Source organism: Lagenorhynchus albirostris, chromosome 1 (genome assembly GCF_949774975.1).
Source record: "Lagenorhynchus albirostris chromosome 1, mLagAlb1.1, whole genome shotgun sequence".
NCBI classification, from domain to species: Eukaryota; Metazoa; Chordata; class Mammalia; order Artiodactyla; family Delphinidae; genus Lagenorhynchus; species Lagenorhynchus albirostris.
The window spans coordinates 78,496,636-78,508,897 of record NC_083095.1 but is presented as its reverse complement, the minus strand read 5'-3'; the positions used below and the strand labels follow the sequence as shown (position 1 = coordinate 78,508,897).

The window sequence follows — 12,262 nt, the reverse complement described above, 5'->3', positions numbered from 1 at the left end:
TATCAATACCAAGTGTACTGATCTGTCTCTCTAACGTTTTGCAGGTCTTGGGTTAATGTGAGTTAATAAATGTGAATTTCTAGAATGTCTCTGAAGGCAGGCACCTCAGTGTGAATTGGAAAAGTCATCAGAGAGATAAAGATAGGTTAAAAATAAAAGAATGATCAAAGATTCACCAGACAAAACAACAGAATGAGAGTGGCAAAGCTAATAGAAGAAATATGTATCAAGATATGATTTGTCACAGAGCTGGAGGAATCAGGCTCCCAGACTTCAGACTATACTACAAAGCTACAGTAATCAGGACAGTATGGTACTGGCACAAAAACAGAAATATAGATCAATGGAACAGGATAGAAAGCCCAGAGGTAAACCCACGCACATATGGTCACCTTAGTTTTGATAAAGGAGACAAGAATATAAATGGAGAAAAGACAGCCTCTTCAATAAGTGGTGCTGGAAAAACTGGAGAGCTACATGTAAAAGAATGAAATTAGAACACTCCCTAACACCATACACACAAATAAACTCAAAATGGATTAAAGACCTAAATGTAAGGCCACACACTATAAAATTCTTAGAGCAAAGCATAGGCAGAACACTATGACATAAATCACAGCAAGATCCTTTTTGACCCACCTCCTAGAGAAATGGAAATAAAAACAAAAATAAACAAATGGGACCTAATGAAACTTAAAAGCTTTTGCACAGCAAAGGAAACCATAAGCAAGACGAAAAGACAACCCTCAGAATGGGAGAAAATATTTGCAAATGAAGCAACTGACAAAGGATTAATCTCCAAAATTTACAAGCAGCTCATGTAGCTCAATAACAAAAAAGCAAACAACCCAATCCAAAAATGGGCAGAAGACCTAAATAGACAATTCTCCAAAGAAGATATACAGATGGCCAACAAACACATGAAAGGATGCTCAACATCACTAGTCATTAGAGAAATGCAAATCAAAACTACAATGAGGTATCACCTCACACCAGTCAGAATGGCCATCATCAAAAAATCTACAAACAGTAAATGCTGGAGAGGGTGTGGAGAAAAGGGAACCCTCTTGCACTGTTGGTGGGAATGTAAATTAATACAGCCACTATGGAGAACAGTATGGAGGTTCCTTAAGAAACTAAAAATAGAACTACCATACGACCCATAAATCCCACTACTGGGCATAAACCCTGAGAAAACCATAATTCAAGAAGAGTCATATACCACAATGTTCATTGTAGCTCTATTTACAATAGCCAGGACATGGAAGAAACCTAAGTGTCCATTGACAGATGAATGGGTAAAGAAGATGTGGCACATATATACATTGGAATTGTACTCAGCCATAAAAAGAAATGAAATTGAGTTATTTGTAGTGAGGGGGATGGACCTAGAGACTGTCATACAGAGTGAAGTAAGTCAGAAAGAGAAAAACAAATACTGTATGCTAACACATATATATGGAATCTAAATATAAATTAATTAATTAAATGGTTATGAAGAACCTAGGGGCAGGACAGGAATAAAGACACGGATGCGGAGAATGGACTCGAGGACACAGGGAGGGGGGAGGGTAAGCTAGGATGAAGTGAGAGAGTGGCATGGACATATATACACTACCAAATGTAAAACAGATAGCTAGTGGGAAGCAGCCACACAGCACAGGGAGATCAGCTCGGTGCTCTGTGACCACCTAGAGGGGTGGGATAGGGAGGGTGGGAGGGAGACCCAAGAGGGAGGAGATATGGGGATATATGTATATGTATAGCTGATTCACTTTGTTATAAAGCAGAAACTAACACACCATTGTATACCAATTATACTCCAATAAAGATGTTTAAAAAAAAGATATGATTTGTCCATTAATTTTTTACTTTGCCAATTAATAACAATTAAAATGAAGAATTTATACTCTTGGACATGCCAATTAGCATAGCATCAAAATGCTAAAGTAAAAACGGTGAGAAATAAAAGATACTGACAGACACTTATTGGTAGTAATAGATTTTAACACATAGCCATCAGATTATGATAAAGAGATAAAATATGAATAAGGACATAAAAGAATATGATTAAGAATGTTGAATAATTGGCTATATATTTTTTAACATATTTACTTTATATATTTATTTTTGGCTGTGTTGGGTCTTCGTTGCTGTGCACAGGCTTTCTGTAGTTGCAGCTAGTGAGGGCTACTCTTTGTTGCAGTGCACAGGCTTCTCATTGCGGTGGCTTCTCTCTTGCAGAGCACAGGCTCTAGGTGCGTGGGCTTCAGTAGTTGTGGCTCGCAGGCTCAGTAGTTGTGGCGCACGGATTTAGTTGCTCTGCGGCATGTGGGATCTTCCCAGACCAGGGCTTGAACCCATGTACCCTGCATTGGCAGGCAGATTCTTAACTACTGCGCCACCAGGGAAGCCCTTGGCTGTATTTAGATGTTTATGGATTATATAAAAATACATCTTAAATACTCACAAGGAAAATTTATAAAAATAATATCTTTTTCTTTAAATGTAGAAATTTTGCAGGCTTGCTCACAAAGCAGTGAAATATTGTATAAATGTAAACAAAACAACCCAGTTACTTTACAGTGTCTATATTTGGAAGATAGAGGAATTTGAAATTAAAGGAGGTACAATTATCCTTTTAAGAATAGATGTTAATCTGGACTTCCCCGGTGATCCAGTGGTTAAGACTCCGCACTTCCACTGCAGGGGACGCAGGTTCGATCCCTGGTTGGGGAGCTAAGATCCCACGTGCCACGCTGTGAGGTCAAAAAAACAAAGAAACAAACAAAAAAGAATAAGTGTTAATCAAACATAATAAATTAAGACAAAAAGATGCAATGTCACTTCAAAGAGACAATATGATTCCCAGGACACTAAGAGCTAGCCATGATCCTACTGAATATATTAATATTTCCAAAGAAAAATTGTGTTGATCCAAAGGGGAGCTAGTTCAACCAAAAAAGAGAAAAATATAAAGCAAGTGTCAGAGGGCACACCTTGGCTCAGCTCATCCAGGGGAAAATAGAGCCTCACCCAGCTAGACTTAGGTAATATAACTATGGGCAAGACCATTCTTCTCATGAAGGTGGAAGTATGGTTACCTTAGCCTGATTTTGTTCTAATTTCATGCACATCAAACAAGAACCTTTTGATTTGGCCCTTTGTGTATAGGTCTATGTACAGGGTGATTGTGCATCAAGGGAGCTGTGTCACAGTAAGGTTAATAAATAGGAATTCATTCCTGAAATGGCTGCTCTAGGGTTGGAAAAGTAAGGTTCCTGAACCTTATAGGATATTAAGGCTACAAGAGGAGAGTCCGGAAGTTGATATGCATTATATTTAAGTAAAGCAAGTTACACAACATAAGTTGCTCTTATTCACTGCTGTGCCTTGGTATTCAGAGCAGGTTTTGGTATCTATGGGGCACCTAAATATTTGCTGAAGGAATGAAATATGTGGGGAAGAACAGAATCACTTAACAAATGGGAAAATGGTTAATTATTTTACATGCACTAAAACACATAGCGTATAGATTACAGAGTTAATTCTTTCTTTTCTTTTTTTTGAAGTATAGTTGACTTGCAATATTATATTAGTTCCAGGTGCACAGCATAGTGATTCGATGTTTTTTAAAAATATTTATTTATTTTCCTTTTTTTTTTGGCTGCGTTGGGTCTTAGTTGCAGCACACGGAAATTTTGTTGAGGCATGTATGATCTTTTTCATTACAGCATGCAGTCTGCTTGAGTTTCTCTCTAGTTGTGGCATGGGCTCCAGAACACATGGGCTCTGTTGTTTGCACATGGGCTTAGTTGCCCTGCGGCATATGGGATCTTAGTTCCCCGACCAGGGATCGAAACCGCATCCCCTGCATTGGAAGGGAGATTCTTTACCACTGGACCACCAGGGGAGTCCCAGTGATTCAATTTTTTTATAGATTATGCAATGTACAAATTTATTATAATATCATTGAGTCTATTCCCTATGCTGCCCGTTACATCGCTGTGACTTTTTTATTTTATAACCTCAAGCTTGTGCCTCTTAATCCCCTTCATTTATTTCACCCAACCCCCTGCCACCCCCATTCCTTGCTGGCAACTACTAGTTTGTTCTCTGTATCTGCAAATCTGTTTCTGTTTTGTTATATTTGTTCATTTGTTTTGTTTTTTAGATGCCATATATAAGTGAAAACATACAGTATTTCACTTAGCTTAATACCCTCCAGGTCCATCCATGTTGTCATAAGTGGCAAGATTTCGTTCTTTTTTATGGCTGAGTAATATTCCACTGACTCTCTCAATAGATATATAGATAGATATAGATAGATAGATATATTCTTTATATATATATGTGTGTATATATATATACACATAAAGATATATATATCTTCTTTATCCATTCATCTGTTGATGGACACTTAGGTTGCTTTCATATCTTGGCTGTTGTAAATAAAGGTACAATGAATATTGGGCTGCATATATATTTTTGAATTCGTGTTTTCAGTTTCTTTGGATAAATACCCAGGAGTGGAATTGTTGGATCATATGATAGTTCTATTTTTCATTTCTTGAGGAACCTCCACCCTGTTTTCATAGTGGCTGTACCAAAGAGTTAATTTTAAAAATAGAAAAACTGAAAGAAATATCTAAATGTTGATAGTACTTTTGAAGTGGCAATAGTTTTGTAAGTTTAGAAGGTGAGGAGAAATCACAAAGGATAACAACAAGTCTGAGTGAATAAATATAAAAAACTTATGTTAGCAAACTATCGATATTACAAATTTAATAACCAGAATTCAGTCAGACAACATGGGGAAGTGTTTGCAGGAAATGTAATGGCCAAAGGCCTGATACCTTTATTATGTAAAATGTTCATGCAAATTGATGAGAAACACTAAAATTCCAAGAGCATAAACAGACAACTCACAGAAAAGAAATTAAAGCTAGTAAATAAACACATGGAAAAATATTTGAGCTAGTAATAAAGCAGTAATTTTTCTAAAAGATTTTAAATTAGCAAAGACAACATAAAAATTTATTTCTGTAGAACCCAATGCTGGTTAAGATGTTATAAAAATGGTATTCTCAGATTTTGTTGATGATATTTTATTAATTGATACCTCCTTTTTGGAAAACAGTTTGGCAATATAAACAGCCATAAAATATTTATAGCCTTTGACCCAGTAATTTGACTTCTGGGAGTCTCTCCTGAGGAAAACGAATCCAAAATATGGAAAAAATTAAATGCCCAAGAGTAAATTGGGAAATACTAAACATCCCACAAAGTGGGAATGATTAAAATGTTGTGGTAGAGCCACTGGATAGAAGACTACATATTCATTTATAGTCGAGGGCATAGAGACCATGCAGCCACATGCTTTAATAGGAAGTGGAAAACCAATAAACACTTAGATATAAAAAGATGTGCAGAGAAGAAAATTGAAGCAAATGCACCCAGTTTTAAGTGGTTGATCTAGAATGGCAGGAGGACAAAGACCTTTTCCTTCATCTCCCTTTTTTGTGGTCTTTGGTTGTCATTCAGCCTGTTCTTTTACCTGGATTCCAGTTGCATCCTCTTCTCTTCCCTGAGCTCCATGCCCAGCTTCCAAACCCCAGCCCATCTGTGTCAGTGCCACTCAAGCTCCAACTCGTTCAAGAAGCCCTCCCCATCCTATCAGCCAAATGAAACACTCCCTTTACTCTGCTCCCAATGCTATATTTTAACATGTCTATTATAGCACATACACAGTGTGCCCTGTGTGGAAATGATATATGTGCAGTATGTGTCTGTCTCCACAACTAAAATTTTAACCCCCTAGAGGGTAGGAACTGTTGGATTTCCTTTTTTCTCTCCACTGCATAGGGCACAGTGCTTTGTCTGTATGGTATGCCCGAATAAATATTAGTTGAAATGAATGTCATTGCACTGAAATGAACTACTTCTGATTCCCTGGCAGGTGGAGCTCATGAAGGTCTTCAGCACTTGGGTCCCTTTGGCAACATCCCAAACATTGTGGCAGAGTTGACCGGTGACAACATTCCCAAGGACTTCAGTGAAGATCAGGGCTACCCAGACCCTCCAAATCCCTGTCCAGTTGGAAAAACAGGTAGTGGGCATGCCCTTGGATTCTCATGAAAGGTAGAGCCTTTGGGAGGAAATTAAAAATTGTAACATTGGCTGCACACGTTCAGAGAAATAGTATTTCTATTCCGATGAGCCCCTGTGTATCTGTATGTGGGTTGGAAAGGGAAGTTGATTCTAGAACCCTTGGTGAGTTCTGGTGTTCCGATACACCCACAGAGGACTCCCCTAGCCAAGGCTTTATCTTCTGTCTCTCTCCCTCTTTGGGAGTTGATGCTCTTTTCTGCACTGGCTCCAATTTTAATAAAAAGGGAGACGGATTTTCTTTTTTTGCCTCTTCTATGATACAATCGCTGCCCACTTTTAGTGTCTTTGGAACTGTTTAGTGTGTGGATGATCCATGCTCCTTTGTTTTCCTTACCTTCTCTTGACAATCGATATCTCAACTATGTTGTAACCAGTGAGCATCTATCCTGAAATATTTCTTTGGGGGCTGGGAGGCGGCATGAGAGAGGGGGGGCCCTGGAAGGGAAGAAGTTGGTTAAGGGAGAAGGTTGAAACTTTCCTTGCTCCTCATGTATCGCTCCCACTTTCCTACCACCCAATTCCAAAGAGAATGAATGGTGAGTGTGCTACACTTATGCTGGGCTTTGAGCGGTTTACCTTGGTGGTTCAGAGTAGTGGCTCTAGACTGACGACTACTGGAATTCAAACCCAAGGTCAAGATATGTGACCTCGAACAAGTTAGTGAACCACTTGCACCTCAGTTTCCTTATTTGCAAAATGGGGGTTATTGGGGAATTACATGAAATTATCCATGTTAAACACTTGGTACAGCACCCAGCACAGAGTAAGGACTCATTAAATGCCATCCTGATTATAAATAGCTTTGCCACTAGTAAGAAATGAATCTCTTTCCTTGGGCTTGTACTCGCTTCCAGCAACAGAGTAGGCTTTTCCCCACAACCTAATAATAATACTAGGTAGTATTTATTATCCCTACTTTACATATAAGGAAACTTAGAAAGTAACTTCACCGAGGTCATCCATGTAGCAAGTAGTTGAGCCAAGGCTCAAACCCGGATCTACCTGATTCAGGACTGTGCATGCAACCACCATGTCATGATGTCTTGCTCTGAAAATTCTGTCAGTATTGGCCCCTCAGCTTTTCTAAAACACAATGCAGGCTCTCTCTGAAAGATATTCCTCTTTTCATTTAGGGCGAGATCTCTGTTTTCCATGGGGGACAGAGGCTTCATCCTGGGATGGAACAACCAGAGTATCTGGATGTGGCCAAGCTAGTGCAGGGACGCTGGCCCAGGACCACAGGAAAATCTGAATCAGCCACCTTTTACTTGCTTGTGGGACTTTGGATGGGAAGGAAGAAAGGCCAGTTGAGGCTCCATGGGGATTTGGTTAAATTGATTCCATATCATATGATACAGTGGTTCTTAATATATAGTCCCAGCAATATCAGCATTACCTGAAACTTACTGGAAATGCAGATTTTCAGGCCCTACTCCAGACATATTGAATCAAAAGCTCCCGGGATAGGACCCAGAAATTCATATTCTAACCTGCCTTTCATGTGATTCTGGAGCATACCAAAGTTTTGAGAACTGTTGTTGGAGAATGGAAAGAGAGCCAGAGGTTGAGCCAAGAGATCTGAGTTTTTGTCCTAATCATAGTATGTCAGTTTACTTCCCTGGACCTCAGTTTCTTCATCTGTAACATGAAGACATAGTCAGTGCCTTAAAAAAAAATTCAGTGTAGTCCTAGCTTATCCTGAAAGAAAAGCAATATATAGATCTATGTGATCAAGCAATAATTAGGAGCACTTAGGAGCTCCGAGATGGAGCAATCAGGGTGGTTTGATAGAGTTGGATAAAAGGACTCAGCTCCCAGGACCTTTCTTGTCTGAGATTACCTGCCATTTCCTTCCCTGTCTTTTCATTAAGCTAACATACGCTGCCATATGCAGACTGCCTGACCTCTCTTGCTTTGCTATCCCTTTCCTCCATGTTAATTGCTCTAGATGAAGTTAGATAAATAGTTCAGTGAGAAGTGGGGAGCCATGTCAGAGCCACACTAGGGATTTGTTCCAAATGCTAGTGCCTTCCTCAGGAGCTTCATGCTGTTAAGGGCTGAGAGACTGGATGCTTAAAGCTGCTGGAAGGTGTCAGAGCAGTCTCAAGAGACCAGACTACCTGACTGATTGTATTAGACGCCCTTTAGTACTGACTTTGATGCCTCCCTATCCCTTCGAAAGGAAGTCTCTTTCATTCTAGTCCTGCACAAAATTCACATCCCTCTCCAGCGCCAACCCCCCCTTTTTTTTTTTTTTTTTTTGCGGTACGCGGGCCTCTCACTGTTGAGGCCTCTCCCGCTGCGGAGCACAGGCTCTGGACGCGCAGGCTCAGTGGCCATGGCTCACGGGCCCAGCCGCTCCGTGGCATGTGGGATCCTCCCGGGCCAGGGCACGAACCCGCGTCCCCTGCATCGACAGGTGGACACTCAACCACTGCGCCACCAGGGAAGCCTCCCAGCCCCCCTTTTTAAAGCTGTTGTCTAAAACACATTAGAGACAGGAAAAAAAATGGCTGATTTTCAGAGTATTGTGTCTATTAATGATAGGGCTTAGGTAAAAGCAGCAGCTAAGAGGGATAACCTTTCTTGGGTTTGAATGGAAGACATGCTTTATTTCAAAGAGCATTGATAATATGAACTGTCATTTAAAGAAAGATGGTGAGGAGGGAACTAAAACATGGAGGAAACCTATTATGTGCCAGATGCTCTATATATGATCATCTCTATTCCTCATAGCTACCCTATCAGGTAAAGATTTGATTATTCCCATCTCATAGATGAATAAATGGGCTTAGACTAAGTTAACTTTCCCAAGAAACTAAACCCATCTGTCACTCATGAGTTAGGATTTGAACCCTGAGCTTGGATCTAGCTTTCTGACTCCAAGCTTACCCTGTTACCACTACAACACACAACATCAAGTACTGTCTAATAATTATTGTTCTTATATAATGGACTTTTGCCAAGAAGCCAGAATCATTTCTAAAGAGCCCACCCAAGAGAAAACAGAGTGAGTCATGTGGAATGGAAGTATACCAGTGAAGGAAATACTTGCCGTTACGACAGATAAAAAATAATAGTGGCTTAACACAATAGAAGTTTATTTCTCATTTGTGTGAAGTCCTGCCAAAGGTGGGTGAGGGTGTGGTAGGGGTGGATGGTTCAGCAACGCAGACTGCCATCTTCCATCTTTGCACTTGACATCTACAGTTGCCCTGGTCGGCAACATGTAGCAAGCAGACCGACAGAAGGCGGGGGGTTGGGGAGAGAAGGAGAGGGGGTCATATAGAAGGTTTCTATGGGCCAGGCCTGGAGGTGGAGTACATCACTTCTGCCCACATTCCATTGGCCCAAACCCAGGCATATGACTCCACCTGATTGCATAGCAAGGCTGGGAAATTAGCCATGTGCCAACGGGGAATAGGAAGTGGATTTGGGGAGCAGCCGACCAGTCTCTGCCATGGGTAGGAGAGGAGTGGGAGTCTGGGATGAGAATCCCAGAAGGAAAGTGACTTAGAGTGACTGATGTGAATAGATTCTGACCTTTGGGTGCCTAGTTGTTTTTAATAAATTAACTCTTAGAATAACAATAGATGTCGTGGCTGTTCCTCAAAAACCTTTTGTTGTTTGCAGTAGATGATGGATGTCTAGAAAACACCCCTGACACAGCAGAGTTCAGTCGAGAATTCCAGTTACACCAGCACCTTTTTGATCCAGAACATGACTACCCAGGCTTGGGCAAGTGGGTAAGTCCAATCTTAATTGCTAATAGGTCTTATACTCTGGTACTCTGAAGGTACTGATGGTAGAGATGAGCAACATGGGTGGGGAGAGAGAAGGAAAATTGCTTAGAAGCTGATTTTTTCCAGAAATCTCTGGTTGAGAGGGACTTTAATTCCAAACCACACTCACTGTCTAGGGCTCAATACACCAATCCATCCAAAGAGTCAGGGACCTGAACCAGCCTCATTGGCTGTAGTCCCAGAGACTTCTACTCTGGTCTACTCCATAGCCTGTGTCACAACACGTCCTAAAGTCTCATCAGTGTTTCATGCAGCTCTTATAGGAAGTATATGATATTTTTGTTTTTAAAAAAAAGGATACTAAGAAAATTTGCAAGTTTTATCTCTAGACTGAGGGAGGTGATCTCTGCAGAAATAAGGGAAGACTATGCCAGAAGCTGAGAAACAGACATGTAATCCTGCTCTATGGAAAGAGAAGATAAATTCCAAAATGTGTAGCAGTGAACTTGCTGTCAATACCAGGCAAGAATCTGTAACTGTCAGTTAAGGAAATTGTTTATAAGCACTTAGAAGAGAAATCATGACCATTTGGAGTAGGTTTGCTAAAAAACAAGGTTTGTCAATCTAATTGTATTCTTCTACTTGCCAGCATTATTCATTTACTTGCCAGCTTGATGAGGGAAATGAAGTGAGCATGGTGCATTTGGACTTCAGCAAAGTGTTTGATCAGCTCTTTCATGATCTCCTGTTTGAAGAAGTGGAGGGATACAACCTAGGCAGGAGAACATTATCAGGAGGGAGTTTCTTAAAAAGTCTGTGTCAAGAGGGAGAGCGATTTCACATGGTATCCTGTGTGTCTTAGCACTATCCCACTCCACATTTTTATAAATGTTTGTAATGAAAACTATAGAACATGAACTTATCAGATTCTTCAGAAAGACACGAAGTTGGAAGGGAGAGCACTGAATGACAGAGTTGGGATTCAAGAAGATCCTAACAAGCTGGAACAATGAATTGAACAAGATCACAATTGAGTGGAGAGAGCTCTATCTTCCTGTGGCTTGGATGATGTAATCAAATGCTGAAGCCATGTGAGCAAAGTGGAAAAATACTAAGAAGTGTTAGTTCACATATACATAGGTGGTCATTACGTCTGTGGAAGGAGTGAGTGAATGAGGAATGAGGAGATACTCCTAATTGCCTAAGCCCCTCTAAAATTATAGGTCTCTTCTCAGCTCATTACTGGCAGCCGGCTTGCTGCCTACTTTACTAGGAATACTGTGATCTCAGGACTAAATTCTCTCACTTCCTTTTACATTGTTTCAGAGAGAGAGGTCCTTTCTCATTAATAACCACTTTCATTTTTCCATCATCTTTTCCATCATCCAAGCAGTTTGATTCCCACTCCTGTCAACATGCACATGTTTCCTGTCTTAAAACAACAAAGCAACAATACGCTCTAAGTTAATTTTGCTTTTTCCATTATGCATTATTCTATTTCTCTTCTTTTTCATAAGCAGTTCTGTTAGGGAGAATTTGTAGAGCCATCCTGAAGCTTACTAGCAGTGTAAATATGTTGAATTACATAGGCAATCATCTATAGGTTCTTGAATAGGAGACTGAAATCATGAAAGTCTTCTATAAAAGTTATTAGGGTGGCATAGAGAATGATGAAGTATATAGAGAAGAGACTAAAGGCAGGAAAAAAATAGAAAAGGTAATTCTAGTTATCAAGGCTGTGAACATAGAGAATTTAAGTGAATCTCACCAACACAATGAGAATCCAAGACATTTCAAAGGGGGCCAGGGAACTGACTAGAATTGGTATATGGCATATACATAGCATGAGGAGGAAAAAAGAGCTATATCAGGTTTATAAGAAATGGAAGGTATGAACTTTTCCTCTGAGGGAATTAAAAATAAAAAAAGAAAGGAAGAAGAGAGGGAGGTAGCAGAGAAAGAAGGAAGCAGAGACAGGGTAGGAAAAAGTAGAAGACCACAGCAGAGCACTGGGAAGCAATCCATAAGAGATGAGCAGAAGTATTGCCAAACTGAAGCAAGGGCCAGGATGGAGCCTGCTTTGTCCCAGGCACTGTGCTAGGTGCTTGATATATAGTAGTCATCAACATGGTAGTGGTCTTCGATGAGCTTACCATCTTGTGATGAATTGCATGCAAATAAAATGAACCCAACTTAGCACTGTTCAGCTTCCTGATCCAGCTATACCATGAGTATACCAGGTTAAATTACTGGGGGAAAATGGAAGAGAAGGGTAGAGGAAGACCCAGGACTGAGGACTCACGTGGTCAATTGTATGATAACAATTGAGGACGTCAAAGACACTAAAA

The 12,262-nt window shown here is 40.2% G+C and overlaps 1 protein-coding gene across 4 annotated transcripts in view; it reads left to right on the top strand.

Annotated features, from left to right (window-relative positions):
- SCG5 (secretogranin V) overlaps window positions 1-12,262 on the top strand; it is a 52,468-nt gene that overhangs the window by 31,803 nt on the left and 8,403 nt on the right. For 2 of the 4 annotated variants that reach the window (XM_060168563.1, XM_060168547.1), the window contains exons 2-3: window positions 5,960-6,109; window positions 9,808-9,917. In XM_060168563.1, the coding sequence (XP_060024546.1) occupies window positions 5,960-6,109; window positions 9,808-9,917 (260 nt within the window). Of the gene's footprint in view, window positions 1-5,959; window positions 6,110-9,804; window positions 9,918-12,262 lie in introns of all 4 variants that reach the window. The other 2 variants (XM_060168555.1, XM_060168538.1) reach the window with 1 other exon arrangement.